At 43.0% G+C, this 17,855-nt stretch overlaps 1 protein-coding gene across 1 annotated transcript in view; it reads right to left on the bottom strand.

The window, feature by feature from the left end:
- Positions 1-1,301: 1,301 nt before the first annotated feature.
- Positions 1,302-17,855, bottom strand: part of VAPB (VAMP associated protein B and C) — a 47,887-nt gene continuing 31,333 nt past the window's right edge. The window contains exons 3-6 of the mRNA XM_069496601.1: positions 11,401-11,504; positions 8,053-8,133; positions 5,596-5,772; positions 1,302-2,778 (exon numbers count right to left, since the gene is read on the bottom strand). Of these exons, the coding sequence (XP_069352702.1) occupies positions 2,620-2,778; positions 5,596-5,772; positions 8,053-8,133; positions 11,401-11,504 (521 nt within the window). The 3' untranslated portion in view covers positions 1,302-2,619. The remainder of the gene's footprint in view (positions 2,779-5,595; positions 5,773-8,052; positions 8,134-11,400; positions 11,505-17,855) is intronic.

The following is a 17,855-nucleotide window of genomic DNA, read 5'->3' as shown; positions in this document are numbered from 1 at the left end:
TACTGAAAATGTGTGTGCACCTCCATGTTCTCTTGAGGGAGCAGTGCTTGCTTGCTTCACACACACGCTCTTTTTCTGGTGCATTCTTTGCTAATCAGGCTGATTAGAAAATAACAACCATCCCACCAATGCCTTACTTCTCTCCCTGGGGAGTTTCCTTGTTCCACTCAGTCAAAAAGCCCCACAAATGAACATGTGTTCACCACATCCTAATCTCTAGGAGGGAAAGAGACTTCAGAGGATGATTAGTTAGAAGGAAGAAACAAGTCGATTTTAAAAAATTGAATTTTAGCTACAACCAAAATGTCTACAACCTCTGAGAAGCTGCACACCTTTTCCTAGGTACACACAAAACCCAAATCACCTACAAAGACCTAAAACAGAGTAGTTTCCCAGTCATAGAAATCCAAATCCCACAAGCTGTTTTGTTTTATCGGAACACACAGCCACATCCTTTAAGAAAAAACAGACCCTTGCTCTAGCATGCTGGGACTGTAGTACACCCCAAGGCGCTGCTGGAGGACCTCTAATTACTCTCCTTTCAAGACCACGAGGGACTGGGAGCTACAAAAAGACTAATTTACTGCAGGTTGTATACTTGGCAAGTGAGTCCACTAAGAAAACTAGGTGGCAGAAGGCATGTGCCTTAGAGCTCAGTCCTTTCACACCCTTTCGTAAGTACTTGGGGCCACACGGAAAAGGTCCTGGAGACGAATGTATAATTGGATGGCCTCCCTGTCCGCATGCTCAGCACAGTCCCCGCCATAGATGTTCGGGTTAGATCTCTGGGATTTAGAGTCAACTTCTTTTCATGAAGATGGGAAGTTACTTACTCAGACCAATCACAGACTTCCACTTTACCGGTGTCAAGGCCCTTGACCCAGTTGCCAAAGCCAGGCTCAGGAGCAGTGTGGCTTGAGGTATGTGTCTTAGAACTGTTTTCCTTTTGATGGACTTGTCCTCTCAAACCTGTGCAAGCACAGCTGTCACTAGTCTCTGTGGCATGGTTCCCTGACCAGAAGGGAGGCTGCTTTTTACTGCAGGCCGAGGCAATGGAAGGCCAAAGGTGACCAGGTGCTTGCATTTTCAGTTTTATTTTTCGTACTCTCAATCAAAGCCAATCCCCCCTCCAAAATACATACATACACACACACACACACACACACACACACTCGTGTGTGTAGTTAAATCATTAAGCATATATATAGGCTCATTTTAAAATCAACCTTCCAATGGCAAAATAATAAAGATGATAAAATAATTCCCCCCATATAGCAAATGTGACAAAATGACAAAAGAACTCTTAATTTTGGGGCTTTATTGTACTTTTTTTTTCTTTTTAAGATGCTACATAGTCAAACAGAATTGGATTGGTCTTTTATGGCATAAAATTAATTCACAGTCAAACTCTCAATTACTACTAGGTGGATCAGCTGAGGAGTCTCTCTCTCACCATTTCCCACTCCCACCTGCTGGTGCCTGCTCCCCTAGCCCTCTGTAGCCTCATTTAAGCGTCCTGACTCCAAGCCAGGGTCCCAAGGAGGGGTCAGGACCAAACCTGGGCCTGTGTGCTAGAAGTATGCATGGTAGTTGAGAGGTGGTGAAAGAACAATCTAGAAGACTGACTACTCTTCTCCATTAAAAAGGGTAACCTAGAGTTGACTGTCACTACTAAGAATTCCCTCCCTATGATAGCTGTTATTTATTGACACTGAAAACCACTTCCTGATCGCTCTTCTCCAACATTCCAATAAACCCCAGCTCCACATGCCCAGAACCTCCAGAGACAGAGGAGCCCACAGCCTTCCGACAGCAAAGCCAGCTTCACCCACTGGCGTTAGGGAGCACATAGCATTCACTGTAATCTTGTAACAATAAGAAAACATGAGATGAAATACATTAAATAAGTTAAATATGCATTAAACATCTCTGAATTACAGTTCAATTTCACTACATGAACCAACAGGAATTTAGCTTGGTCCCTTTAAGAGAACAAAGCATTGACGTTTATTTCCAAAGTATTGGGTCAATCAGTCAACACATGGCTCTCATTCAGCACGTCTGATGCTGCCACAGTGCAATTCTTTTTGGCTTCGGACTCTGTTCATCATTCCCAAGGAGCTGATGGCTTGGACAGAACTGAAGACATGGAAAAGCGGCCTGGGGCGGGTGTGGGCAGCGTGGGGGGCTACTGCATGGAGCTGACCGCGCTCCCCTCTGCGCTGGGCTCCAGCTCCCCACAGGCCAGCACCAACAGGCGAGGAAGAGTGTCTTGTTTTAAGAGAGGTAATCCAGCGACATGTACCAAGGCCCACCCATGTTTAAAATGACATTTACAATATGCCATTGTGGCATTAATCATGGTTTCCCTCATCATTAATAAAGATTATTCTTTTCCCCCCAATCATTTACTATACATTTTTAACTTTCTAAAAGATTGTTATATTATATGTGCGTGTGTGTATGTGTGTAGTGTGTGTGCAGGGAGGGGTAATTTAAAGGCAAGACCTGTGAGATGTCATCATACATTAATTTTTCTTTACACATGGTTATGATAAATTTAAATCCCATGATATGGTGGATCCATCAATCCAATTTACCATCCTTTGCATGCTGCCTCTACAAGGCAATCTTCCCAATAATTACACCAACAATGAAGAACAAAACCACCAGCGCAAGCAGACGGGTGCTGAGGCCCTCCTCCTTCCCAGCCACGGACAACACTGAAATGGGGCTGTTGCTCTGCACTGTCTTCCTCCTCCGAAGTCCATCTTCCTCCTACAGGAGCAAATGCACATTTCAAAGAGGATCCAAGGCACAAGAAAGAAAAGTGAATCCACTGTACAGCGCAACAGGGTGGGCCGTTTACACCCAGGCTTGGATGATATGATACGGTCCAGCTTCCTTTTGCAAATGGAGAAATTGAAGCCTACAGAGGAAGGGATTGGCCTGTAGCCAGAGGTCCCTCTTTCCTTTCATCCATGGTACGCAAAGCTGCTAGGTACCTTTCTATGACACAAATCTAAGCAGGCACTTCTTGGTTCCCCAAGACTTACAGGAAAAAAGCTTTTAAAAGGGTCAACCAGGCCCTTTACACCTTCGCACCCCAACCTTTCTGGCCTGGTCTTCCAGCTGCTCCGCTTCATCCGATCCCAAATTTTCTGTCCCTCCTGCCTCTAATACTGCCTGTAATGAACAGGCTTCCCTAATCAAGCTGTCATTGATTTTTGAGTGATAGCCATTTCCCAAGGTACAAATACACAAATCACAAGAATCTACAAAGTGGGCCACCTGGAAGCTTTCAAATGCACAGCTCTATACATAGTTGGTTTTGACGAGTTACATGCAGACTGCTGGATAAAATGATATAATCATCTCAAGTATTTTCTACTAAATGCATGGATTCCTCACTAAAGAAGCAACATCCTTTTTCATACATATACAGGTAACTGACCACATTTTCCCCCAACGACAAGGATGTGTAAGGGGGCACTGACACTGCCACCGCCTTCATTGCCCCACGCTGCCTTAAGAACCTGCAAGTCACTCTGCAGACCTATGATGCCACTTCCATGCCCTCAAGGCAAGCCCACACTCCGGAAGAAGGCAATGCATCAAGCCTTTCCTATTCTGGCCCAGATTCATCTTTACAGCCAGGTCTCTTGCTAATTGCTCCATCGACTTGTCTCTGAACTCCACACACCAGCTCTACTTTCTCCCCTCTTTTCTTTCAATTCATTTATATTTACTGCAGTACCTAGTAGGTCCTGGAGTCAACAGGCAGATGAGCCCATGGAGCTGACTTTCCCTGCGATTTGTTGCTATCACTAAGGGACATTTATCACACTGGGTTGTAATTATTTGTGTCTACGTCTTTCCCTGCTACGCCATCAAGAGGGAGCTCCTTAAGGGCAGGGACTGCTCACGATTGAATCCACAGTGCTGGGCACATACTAGACCCTGAACCAACACAAAACAAGAAATCAGTGTTTAGCAGGATAAACAATCTTCTAATGTCAAGAGTGGCCTGATAATATTTTAAAGATATTCTGCTCATGGGGCATGGCCAATATCACTGCACAGTGATAAATGACTGGCGTTGTTCGATTAACTTTTAAAAAAAGGGCACAGCAAACTACAGCATTTATTTTATTGGGTTTATATAGAAGCTATTTCTATCTATTTATCACTTTAAACGGCACAGAACTCTGTTTCTGAAGAGAAATACACTCAAGGAGAAGCTTCAGGCATAGCTCAGATTTTTAGCCAAAAAGTAAAGTGTCAGCTTCATAATTTACTCTATACTAAAGAAGTTACTGAATGAGGCAAATCAAGATTACTGCAAAGGAAGAGGATGATGCCATTTCCCAAACTCCGTCAGTTCTCTTATATCTACCTCATTGTCAGAATAAAAACGAAGGAAAAGTCAACGTACATGAATTTATTATGTGTGCCTGGTGGGATGGCAGCTAAGGAGTGAAAGCCTATTACATGCTTGGGTGGCCTGGTCAAGATGAAGAGAACAGATAGGTCTGAAAATTTAAGCTGCAACAAATTTTCTATAATGTGATGTTTGGGAATGTTCTCCTCAATACCATGGCTAAAACAGACTCATACTTTTAAAGTTGGAAGGGGCTTAGAGGTGTTCAGCAAATGGAAGCCTAAGATACAGCCATTTCCACACCACAAGCCTCCCTTCACCACCCAGCACAAGCCCACCCTCCAAGGCCAGTACAAATGCTTCATCGATGAGCTGGAGACTCTTCTATAATCTCCATCTCCTATCTACTGTGACAGCATCCTGTTTCCAATCCTATCACCACATAGGTTTACCAACAGTTTGATAAGCCAATGACTGCCCAGATCCACTCAGAGTCTTTAAAAAACCAGAAGTGTGTTAAAACAGAGTACATTACCCTCTTAAAGAGATTCTCACTCAAACGAATGGTGGGGGATAGAGTGGGGTTTGAAAATGCATATTCAAAATAACCACTGCTGACCGGGGCGTGGTGGCTCACACCTGTAATCCCAGCACTCTGGGAGGCCGAGGAGGGAGGACCACTTGAGCTCAGGAGTCTGATACCAGCCTGAGCAAAAGCGAGACCCCGTCTCTACTAAAAATAGAAAAATTAGCCAGGCATCATGGTGCGTGCCTGTAGTTCCAGCTACTTGGGAGGCTGAGGTAGGATTACTTAAACCCAGGACTTTGAAGTTGTTGTGAGCTACAATAATGCCACTGCAATCTACCCAGAGCGAGAGAGCAAATCTGTCTCAAAAAACAAAACACTGCTGTTTTAGTCTCAAAATTTATTTTCAATTTATACTCATGGACGTGGGAGGTTTTTTTGTTTTGTTTTTTAAGGCGACAAGAATTTAAATAGTTGAGAAAACTCTGCTCAAGGGACAGTCATTCTTAATTTGAGAAAATGATGAAAGCTATGGAAATTTCTCTCTGGGGAGGAAAAATAAGCAAATACCAAAAACAAACAAACAAAAAAACCATAGAAATCCATCCAGGGGTTCATCAACTTCCCCACCCAAGATCCCAGGGAAAATGCCCCTGTTCTAGATTATCAGAAAATAAACTGCTGTTACCTTGAATTGCTTGTTCTCCTCCCGTAGCCTCTGAACTTCACTTTGAAGCCTCTTACATTCTTCCATCACCTTCTTAACTTCAGTGTCATCCAAGGAAGAACTCAGAGACTTAGACACTGTTGGTGTTTCTGTCTTTGATGCAGTTGTGGATATAATTTTATTTATTTCTACATCATGCTGTTCAGAAATAAATGAAAGCCCAAGTGTCACCAACCATGTAATAAAGGACTTTTTTATGCAAAGTAAAGTAGTTCTCAGCAAACACCAAACGTGGTAGCATTTCACCCACACTGTAAAATGTCACATTTATTTTAAAAATGAATCACTTTATCTAGTATCTTAATAATCTAAAGCAACTGGGCCCTAGAAATTATGGATAAGGGCAAATAATGAAGTTCGGCTGAGACTAATACTTCAAAGAAAGAGAAAAAGGGCTGTGCATATTGCACTATCAAATTCCTGCCATGCAAAAATTAGCATACTGTAATTGTGCAAGCTCAGGAATTATTAGCCACAAATTACTGTCACCAGGAAGATCTGAACATCCCCAGGACTGGCTGGGTGGGGGAGGGAGGCCAGGGAGAACATTGCATAGAGGGCAATTTATTTTATCAACTTAGAACTTGAAAACTGGGATGAAGGTGAACCAAGTTCAGTGTCTGTTAAGGTTTCAATTTGGGGAAGCCACATACTCCCCCCACATCCCCTGCCAAGATTGTGCTATGACACACTCTTGAGATTTACTGGGGATGAGAGTCAGTCAGTAGGGGGAGGGCACGGAAGCATTCAGATGTGCCAGGGCATGAGTGACTAGGGCTCGTTAGCCTGGGGGTTCAAGGTAGCAAACTGAAGACCAGGGCATCTGGCTCTGCCCTTCATTTTCCAAGTAAGAAGAGTGTGAGGCCGGGCGCAGTGGCTCACGCCTGTAATCCTAGCACTCTGGGAGGCCGAGGCGGGCAGATCGTTTGAGCTCAGGAGTTCGAGACCAGCCTGACCAAGAGCGAGACCCCGTCTCTACTAAAAAAAAAATAGAAAAAAATTATCTGGACAACTAAAAATATATAGAAAAAATTAGCCGGGCATGGTGGCGCATGCCTCTAGTCCCAGCTACTTGGGAGGCTGAGGCAGAAGGATTGCTTAACGCCCAGGAGTCTGAGGTTGCTGTGAGCTAGGCTGACGCCACGGCACTCTAGCCAGGGCAAAAAGAGTGAGACTCTGTCTCAAAAAAAAAATAAAATAAAATAAATAAAACAAAATAGAAGAGTGTGGCCCCGAGAGGGAAGAACCTATCCCAGAGCTGGGGCCAGAATACAGTTCTCACCACTTCCAAACTGACCTTCCCATGACAGAATATACTCTGGGAAGGGGGCAAAAATGACTCTATCCACCAAAGAAACATGATAATGACAGTGGTCAATTATTGAGCAGAAAGAAAATAACTATGTAGTTTTGACAGGAATCAACAGCATTCCTGCAGATCATTATGGATAATGTTAACAGACTGTTTCAGAGCATTTCTGTTTCCCAACTCTAGCTATTAATGGCCGGGGTAGTTTATATTCTGCGTGTGTTTTAAATTCTTTGTGTTTTTAATACAATTTAAATTTTTTTGACTAGGTTGAAGGGAGGTCCAAATTAGCATTTCAGATACAGTCTCCCTCCTTCAACTGGTCACAAGTGAAGACCATGACAGGCATATCCCTTGTCTTCAGACAAAGAGAAAGTGAGCTGACAGCCTGGGGGAAGGGTCTCCTTCCCCTCCCCTTCAGGCAGCACAGGAGTCAGGTCACTCTCAATGCAGGGAGACAGCATCTTCTAGGACACATGTGGCAGTATCTGGAGACATTTTTGGTTGTCATAACTGGGGAGTACTACTGGTATCTAGTGGCTAGGTGCTTAGATGCTGCTCAACACCCTACAGTGCACAGGACAGTCCCCACTACAAAGAACTGTCCAGCCCAAAACGTCAATAGTGCTGAGGTTAAGAAATCCTGATCGAAAAGCAGATTTTGGTTGAAGAGGTAGGTGGGATTAGGGGGGCCAGGGAGAGGTGGCGCTGACAGGGGCACTTTGTAAAACAACAGAACCTAAGAGCTTACCACCTAGCACCATGATAAAGGGCAAATTATTCCCTGTTTTAGTCTCACCCACTGTTTAACAGCAACCTATAACTTTGCCAAGCCAAACAAGCTCTTTGGGATTTATGACATCTCAAACAACCATCGGGTTGCACTTTTCAAGGGGAAAAATTGGTTCAATTAGTTGTCTTTCTGAAAGTCTTTCAAAGGCTGATTTCATAAAGGCCCACTTATTTGTTGACTTCGGCTTATTTTTTTTCTTCAGACACCAGAGGGAGGAAAACAATTTGCCAACTTAAATCTCGGTTTTGCAGGAGATGGTATGCAAATAAGTATCAGCTTGCAACATTCAATTACTGTTAACTATAAACATACTTACTGGTTTATCGTTTTCTGCTGGCAATTCAAACACACATCTAAGTTTTGAATCCATAAGGTCTTCTGGCTTTGCCTCCTTCCACTAAAACAATTTAAATTTAATAATCAAGATATTATAAAGCTGTTGGAAGAATAATTTTCTTCCTAAAACTGACAATTTCAGAAAAATACTCTTAATGAGAAAGCTCTGATGTATATCAAATAAAGAACTTAAGTCTGCTGAGATTTCGATATTTTTAACATGACAAGATTAAGTACACTAGCTTTCCTGAATGTTTACTACAATTCACAAGCCCTGAAGCCCTGCTGCCTGCCGCCTCGAAGCCAGCCAGTGCCCGGTGTGGTGGTCTGTGGGAAGCACGTGGAGGAGAGGGCACCACTGCTGAGCAAAGGATTCTCTAAATCACGTGTGGATGACCAGAGGCAACTCTGGCTTTTTTTAAGGAAATAAAAGTTATTTTACAGGGTACACCTTTCTTCGGCAGTATAAGCACATACTATCTGGGAGTGGTTTCACAGTAGAACCGCTCTGCCAGCTCCTACCAGAACACATTAGCCCTCCTCTGCCACTGTGGCTGCACCTGGGCTGCCCCTGCCCTGGGGGCCCACCCCTAGCCCTCCAGTCTGTGGTGAGAGCACCTTGCTAGCTAAATCCCATGTTCTAGGAGGATGCACTCCTGGTTTATAACTCCTTTTGGCAGCAGAAAATGGGAATTCCAAGGTGTTCTGAGTATTACAGACCAGCACAGTAGCAAGGTTATATAACACAGAAAAAGAAGGCGATCCCCTCCCTGGCCCTCCCCAAAACTATGCAGGAGGTAGCTAGCGCAACATAGGTACCAAGAACCAAAAAAGGGAAATAATCTACACATCTGACACTAGGGGACTGCCACATAAACTACGGTAGATCCATTAAATGGAATAGCATGCTGCCACTCAAATGATACTGAAGAGCATTCAATTACATGGGGGAAAAGTCCAGAATATTAAGTTAAGAAACTATAAACAATATCGAAGTCTGCTCCTCTGCACACACGCACCCATGTGTGTGTGTCAGAAGAACATGAGGCAAGGATCACCACTGGGTGCTGAAGCCACCCGGTGAAAGACTGCGGGCGAGCAGGATGTTCACGTAGTCCCAAAGTATCAGATGACTCAGAGTATCACAGATTACCTATTAGCCACAGGGGCAAATGAGCTTTGACACTGGAGACAGCTGGCAGGCATTATCTTAACCAAGTGATCAAACAGTGTCACAAATAGAAGGACAACCTGGCATGAAATGCCTCCTGCTGTGATACACACATGGTATCAACTATGGAATATTCTTGCCAAAAAATACTTAACGTGAATTGAATCAAGAGGAAATCAGAAAAACTCAAGAATATGGGACATTCTACAAGCCAACTGGTCTGACTCTAAACAACAAAAAGGGTTGGGGGTCCTCTACTAGAGTAAGAACAACTAAAGGCCATTTTTGGAACAACTGGAAAATGATAAATATGAATTTGTCTATTAAATAATAATGCTGAATTAGTGTTAATTTCCTCAGCTATAATTAATAGCATTGTGGCTATATAACAGACTGTCCTTGTTCTGGAATATTTAGGAGGGACGTGTCATAGAGTCTGCATCTTACATTCAAATGGTTCAGCAAAAAAGAAAATTTATGATAGAAAAGAAGCAAATGTGGCAACATGTTAACAAATGGTAAATATAGGGAAAGTGGACACTGCTATTTTTTTCAACTTTCTATATGTTAAAATTAAAATATTTCAAAGTAAAGAAAAAGCACTAGGCTCCCATTAATATTAATAGTGGTTAAGCTCTAGTATGAAAGAATCACAGGTCACTTTGAGTTTTATTTTTTGTCATTTGTGTATTTCCAAAACTTCCTACGATGTACATTTTATACAAAAATTGTTTTAAACTGTTATAAAAATAATCATCCAAGGAAATGAAGCGGCCCTGTAGCGTGTGTGCAGTGCCTGGCCTATACTGCTAAACAAGCCTCGGAGACTGGACTGTTAGTAAACGTTAGTAAAAGCTAGAACTCAACTTCAAAACCAAGACACCCAAGCCATGCTCTTTTCACTACACCATGCGGCAAAAGCCAAACAGAACATACATACTCTTGGATATTCCATATTTTGCATCTGCCATACCTTTCCTTGATCACACAAATTAACACGAAGTGACACATCATGTTCCAGAAGATAAAAGAGAAAGTAATGAATGCCTCAATCATCGTTCTTATGAAAAGAAGATGGCCTGTGATCACTGCTCTCTCTCAAACTCAGAAATATCTGGCTTCCCTTCATTTCCTGCTTAAAAGTGAAACATCAGTGGAGATGGTCAGTTACACTTTTCTAGAACTAAACAAAAAGGCTGTGAGGCAACATGAGGGACACGGGGGGCGGGGGGGGGGGGAGGTGCTTGGCATGAAGCAGCCTTTGGTATAAAACTCGGACAGAGCAAAGCCACAGCATCGCGTGGGGACAGCTAACTCAAATTGGCAGACATGCCTTGGGTGACTTGTGTGTGCTGCTCAAGCTGGCAGCAGAGAGGTACCAGGCAGCCCTGTTCTCCTGTCCCAAGCTGTGCGGACCAGCAAGTCTCTCCCTGCAGCGCTGTGCATTTGTAAGGCTTGTCTGTGGATTTCGATGCACAGCACCAGAATGTCTGTGGACTTATTCAAGTGTATAAAAAGCTTACTTTGGGGCAGAATTTCCATTATATCCTCTTTTTGTCCGGAAATATCAATAATATATCACTTATTTATTTTATAAAAATGAAGTCATCTTAATTTTACCAAAATTAGAGACAGTGTTAAACATGTATTTAAGGAGGGGGAAAAATAAAGGAATCTAGGGAAAAACAAATAATCATGCTTACTAGAACCAAGCAAAAAAAAAAAAAAAAAAAGCCTAAGTCAAGAAGGACATTCAGTATCAACACTCTCATATCCCTCGGGGTTTGTGGGGAGACAGGAAGACAAGGTAAGAAATAGCCCCTAAGATGAAAAGTACCCTTTTCTGTGGGGAGCGAGGTGGGGGAGGGATTCCCAACCATTCAAGATAAAATCTATCAGAGCAAGAAACTACTAAGCAAATGGAGTTTATAAAAGTCAGAAAAGAATACTATTCTAGGACGTTATATAAGATGTTAAGATTATTCATCGAAGTTTTAGAAAAACCATAAAGGTAGTCAAAGTACAAACGTCCTTGAAAACATCATTCCCTTTTAAACAATTTTAACATATTTTGAAATGCATGCACCCACAATTCTATACCTAATCAGTTTTTTAAATGATTATTACTGAAAAAAATAAGAAGCATTCAGTACTTACTACTGCTTCCATATCAGAAGTGTCAGATGGAGCAAACATAGACTGAACCATAAACTTGTGTTTACTTTTCTCATTGGGATCATAATCGAAAGGCTGTAACATCACTGAGAAAGAAAATATTTCATTAGGAGGGTCAGAGCTTGGTCATCAGTGCCATTTGTTAAGCCAATACCTGCACTTAGGTTGTAAAGCAGCTTACCAGCATTCTCTCATCTGACCCTCAGGACACCCCTGGTGACATAAGCAAGAAGTGACCAACACCTTCTCCATTTTGCAAGTCACCAACCTAAGGTCCAGGAATGTTGGGGACTTGCCCAAGGTCAGACAGCATGTAGTGTCACAGCTGGGAGAAGGGCCTGTCTTCTGATTCCTAGTCCACTGACAACTTTCACTCCCACAAACCTACCACAAATGTCTACGACAGGCCTTACGGAATCAGTAAACTGTGTAAAACACCATATGCCTGTTTTGCTGAAGAAAACATATCCAAATGGTCTTTTCAGGAACTAAAATAATCTAAGATGTTTAAGAACGTTTAAGAAACTGTTTTAGCTTCTCTCCACCCCATTTCCCATATAGCTAATCAAGGTAATGCTTGAAATACAATTTTGCCAGTAGAATGCTAGAAAATATTCACAACCAGGACATTCACATAGAAGGGAAAAAAACACCACCAGCTTACAGCCCCCGCCCTTGTCCCTCAGAATGGAGAGGAATCGCACAGGAGACTGTGGGTGAGTCCCACCCACTGCACTGAGGGAGGTGCCTGTCCACTCCGGCTGGCTTCCTTCAGCCCACTTCCTGGAGCAGATGAGGGCCTACTCCTGTTAAATGACAGCTGCTTTAAAGTATGTTATCTGCTAGTAATACAAGGCTTTGGCTAAACCACAAATCTAATTAAGTTCCCTGAAACATAACTTCACGTGCAGGAAAAGCCTACTGTGGCCCCAGTCGTGAGAGCTGATGTGGACCTAGTGTGGTCATGTGCATACTGCTGCTCTGTTCCTTGTCTGCTGCTCTGGAGAGCTCTGAAGATGAACGAGGGTTATTTGTAAAGAGCCCTGATGCTCAGGTGACAGCAATCTGAAGACCATGCTTGTTTTTAGAGAAGCCAGCACTTTGGATGAAACACGAAACTGATGGGTCCAGAGAACAGAGCACACCCCAGATGAGCGGCTGCAGGAAGCTCGGCCTTCGCTCCCTGTCTTCTCCACCTTCTCAGAGTCAGTGCAAAGGACGGAGCCACCAAGAGCACCCTGCCAGAGCTCTGCCTGGGTTCTAGCACACCGCAAGGCCAAACAGGCCCTTCCTCTTCATCTCTCCACCACCTCCACCTTCCCCATCCCTAGTACCTTCACAAAGCCCCAAGAAGGAAAGAAAGGAAACAACCTTTATTAGTGCCTACTCCATACCAGGTACCACAGAAGGCACACTCCCTCAGTTCTCCCATTTAATCCTCACAACAATCCATCAAAGAAGCTCATGTCTCCATTTTCTAGATAAAAAGACAAGGGCTTAGAGAGGCTAAGTGGCCTCACTTGGGTCCCATGGCCAGCATATTAAGCAACAATGCCAATGCTCCAACCTGGCTTTGACTCTAGAGTCAGCCTTACATAGCACAGATTCTCAAGCGGGATCCAAAGACCCCCAAGAGTCCCCCATGGGCTGATTCCATGAAGTCAAAACTATGGTCATGGCCAGGTATGGTGGCTCACGCCTGTAATCCCAGCACTTTGGGAGGCTGAGGTGGGAGGATTGCCTGAGGCCCGGAGTTTGAGACCAACTTGGGCAACATAGCAAGCCCCTGTCTCCACACACACATACACAAAAAATTAATTAATTATCGGTCATAGCGGCACATGCCTATAGTCCTGGCTACTCAGGAGGCTGAGGTGGAAGGATCACTTGAGCCCAGGAGTTTGAGGTTACAGTGACCTATGATCATGCCACTGCACTCGAGCCTGAGCAACAGAGCAAGGCGCTGTCTCAAAAAGACAAAACAAAAAAACCTTCATTGTAATACCGAGACATTGTATGCCTTTTCCACCATGCTGACACTTGCATTGATGGTGCAAAAGCAATAGAGGTGCCTTAGTGGTTTGAACCGTGAACTGAACTTTTGCATGGAATACCATTTTTACCTGAACAAACAACTAACAGATAAACTCTGGTTATTCAGAACTGGGGATATGGCATATATTTTCTTAAAAATGAATGAAGCCTGTAACTTCAAGGAACACAACTTGTAGTGGTTGTTGCCAATGACAAAATCCAGGCTTTCAAGGAAAAATTGTAATTGTGGGAAACTATTACATCTGATACCAAGAGCTTCATAGTTTCCCAAAGACTTCTCAGTGGGAATAGTAATGAATATAATTTTTTGATATTATACGATGAAATGTGTCAACATTTGAAAAACCTGTGTAACTCAACTAAGACTGTCCAAACAATCCATGCATGATATTACAAAATCCATTGAAAGTGCAAGAGAGACTGATATATTTTGGTGAAACAAAGTTCAAAAAGCTCACAGACATGGTTTCAGATTCCACTCCACACTAATAACATTTTAAGAAAGCACACCTGTCAAGTTTTGGTGTAGTATCAAGGAAGAATGTCCAGAATTACCTGCAAAGTCTATGAGATATACACTTCTCTTTTCCGACTACATATCTGTGATGAAAGCACATTTTCTTTACATATGTTCACCAAAAGAACACATCATAACAGACTGAATGCAAAAGCAGACATGAGAGTTCAGCTGTCTTTTATTAAAACAGACATTAAAGAAATTTGCAAAAATTGTCAAATAATGTCAGTCTTCTCACTGATTTTTTTGAAAATAGTTATTTTTCATGAAAAATGTTACTCTAATACTGTGATTTGTTATTCTTAAATGAATTAATAATTTTTTAATTTTTCAGTTCAATTTTTAATATGATAAATATCAACACAACCTACAAATAAAAAGATTTTGGGGTCTATTTTTTTAAGAGATGGGGTAATGCTATATTGCCCAGGCTGTGCTCGAACTCCTTAATCAATCCTCCTGCTGCAGTTTCTGGAGTGGCCGGAACTACTGACAAATGCTACTGCGCTCATCTGGGTCTTCAATTTTCAACAATGAAAAGGGGTCCTGAGATCAAAAGCTTTAAGGACCATTATTCTACACCAAGCTGCCTCATAGTGCCCTCCAGGAGGAAAACGGTCTGATTAAGTAATTTAAGTGAACACACTGGTGGCTTTGTGTAGTACCCCTTTTGGGAGAATCTGCTGTTTAAAAAGAGAAAGGAGCTTTACACAACCAAGCCTCGGGTTTTCAGGATGTACCAGGCTCTCCGGTGGAAACAGAAGCATGTGTACACGTACACCCGTCCCTTATGGAAGGCACTGGGGTTCCTTGTGCTCCTCTAATCAAATGACTTTGCAACTGCTTGCTCTACCTCTGCAGAAGAGTGCTATCTTTGATTCCCCTGCCACCTCACTGGGGACCTTACAGTTGTCACCAGCACAACTCCCGGCCTACGACATCCCTGCCAAGTCACCACAGTGTAGATCTGGAAAGACCATTTAACAGGGCAGGGGAGAAGACGTAAACAGGAATGCAAGCACACAAAACAGTAGGTACTGGTGGTTACCAAGGACTCACTTTAAGGGAATACTGGAGAGGGCCTGAGGCAGCAGGTCAAACAGCCCTCCCCAAAGCAGAGGATCCTCGAGACAGAAACACAGATGCCGAGAGGCACGGGTGAGGATGGCGAATGGAAGCCTTTCAACTGGGAATAAACCTGTGGCCTGAAGCTTGTGAACTTTCAGGAAGCTCTGGGTGTAAGGTGGACATTTGGCCCTTCCCCAAGTACAACTCTCCTCCCAACTGGAGCAGCAAGCAGAGAAGGTGTTTGCTACCCACCGGCTCTCCTTGGCTTGCGGGCTCCCAAATCGGCAAGCCAGAGTGAGGAGGTCAGGTGGCCACCTAGACGTTGTGAAACGTCACAGACAGTCAGAGCAACTCGGTATCAGGGCCCCTAACTCACATCAAAAATTTTATTTCTTGCTACTATCATCTCATGTCAGACTCAATTTGCTATACCCTACTAGCTGGAACTTTACGAGAACATGATAGAATAAATGTTGCTAATCGTTTGTTCTTTCAGCTCCATACATGCAAATTGTGACAGAAATTATGTACTTTTTTCCATGACAGGCTATAAAAGAGCTTCCCATTAACTTAATTTATTTCACTTGAATACCAGAGACACTGATGATAAAACCCTCTTAACTGAACCATCTATCCTACTTCTAAAATGTATCTGCTGATACTACATTAAAAAGAGCCTTGTTACCAGGAGACGGCCTGGAGACAGGGTCACTACTCAGCCACATTAACACTTTGTGATACAATGCCTGTTGTATTACAGATTGCAAACGTGGGATCCTGTGAAGAAAGGGCCTCTGGAGTCATAAAACATTGGATCAATAAGATCAGACTTTTTTCAATAGAGAAGAAATGCAATCTATATGCTACTTAAAACATACACACTCCTTAGAGAAATGATGACTTGATTAAATACAGCATAAATGCTGCTTCTGAGAACTCAAGCAAGTCACAGATCATTTTCATCTGCATTATAACGGTAACAGAGCAAATGAATAAAAGTCTAACAAGCACCATAGCACATGCTTCCTTTTTTTTTAATCTCAGAATTTTATCTTCAAAACCGTCTCTCTCCACATTTTACAAGCCCACAATCTCAGCTCAGTCCCCAGTGACTCACTTATAGATTTCTGCCAACTAGGAGATTTTCTGACATGCTCCTAGTTTCTTTCTCATCCAAATTACCCTGCATAGCCCCAGAAATATAATCTCCCCCAACACCCTATTCACAGCAAATCCTCATATCAAAGACCTATTAAAAAAACAACCATTTCCCGTGTAGGAGACAATCAGTTCAGCTCTTCACACTCTGGTCCTCCTCAGATTTGCTGCTATCTCCCAACGACAGGCCTCCCTGCTGGACCAACAGGTGTGCACACTGCTCAGGCCGCGCATCCATCCCTACATTCTTATACCCAGGGATATTCTCGTCATCACTAAAGCCTCCTCGTACCACGTCGGCCCTACCTGGCACGTTCTTTCTGATTCTCCCCTCCCCTACTCACATCCCACTATACCACATCTTCCAGGGCTTAATCCACTAATAGAACTCTGTGAGGAGAAGTTCCCAAGCTTCAGCATTTATCAGAATCACCTGGAATGCTTACTAAAACACAGACTGCTAGACAGACACCACCTCCAGAGTTTCTGAGTTAGCAGGGCTGGGTTGGGACTGAGAACTCACATTTCTAACAGGTCTGAGGTGCCGCTGATGCTGCTGGCCCCGGGCCCACGTGCAGGGAACTGTGCTGTACTGTATGTACTTCATCACGCTGCAACTCCTGCGGGAACCAATGCCATGGCACACCCTAGATCCTACCGCAGTGCCTTACTCTACTGGGAGACATTGTCAATACTGAGACTCCTGAGCTTCTTCCTACATGTTTGCCTTTTCTCCCCAATTAGACCGAGACCAGGACTTAATGTTTTGAAAGCTCAAATTCTGGGTGCTAATTTGCATGTTTTCATTAGTTGAGGAGTTTACACCTTCTTCCCTTCCAACATTCAGAGCACTCCTGAATCATGCTCCCTCTAGAAATCTCCTTGGGGAAGTCAAAACAAAGAATCCTCCCTAACTCTCACAAACTGGCTTCTCTTCTGTCCCACTTCCCATAGCTGCCCCCTCCACGTGGCCAAGACAGTGCTTCCCAGCTTCTCAAGGTGGCTTCCTCCAACTCCAGGTCTGCCTGCTCTCACACAGCCCACGTGGCAAAAAGCTGTCCTCCACCACAGTGCACTCATGGTGTCACAGTGAAGTTGTGCTCTATTTCGAAACTAATTAAAGGCATACATAAATAAATGCCAACCAGAGCTCCAGATCAGCCAAAGACAACCAGTGTTACCACAATGAGGTGGGATAATTCTAGCCTAAAGCAAAGAATCTTGACATTTTAGAGTATGAGTAAACTTATTATTTCCTTTAGGATTATCAAAATGTTGAAATCATGACTACCTTCCTGGACCTCTGCGTATTCAGGGACCCATGGATGGAACTATGAGTCTATTGAGTAAATAATTAATTTTATCTGTTTATAAGTAAGTTAACACTGAATTGTCTTTGTATTCAGTATAGGACTTTCCAGTTTGTGTAGTCTGTCTTAGATAACAAACTCCCCATAGTGTCATTACTTTACTTGGTAGAGACTAGTACAAATGTACTGACAGTGAGGTCTCCTTTCTGCAGTATCAATGGAAGATGAGGTGTACTATATATAGGCATTGGCCAAATAGCAAGGCTCACTCATTCTCTTTTATAAATACCTTTTTTAATATAAATCTTTTTAAAAACTCTAACACACTT

Source organism: Eulemur rufifrons, chromosome 20 (assembly GCF_041146395.1).
Source record: "Eulemur rufifrons isolate Redbay chromosome 20, OSU_ERuf_1, whole genome shotgun sequence".
Classification (NCBI taxonomy): Eukaryota; Metazoa; Chordata; class Mammalia; order Primates; family Lemuridae; genus Eulemur; species Eulemur rufifrons.
The sequence above is the reverse complement of the archived record's forward strand: the minus strand, read 5'-3'. Positions and strand labels throughout refer to the sequence as shown.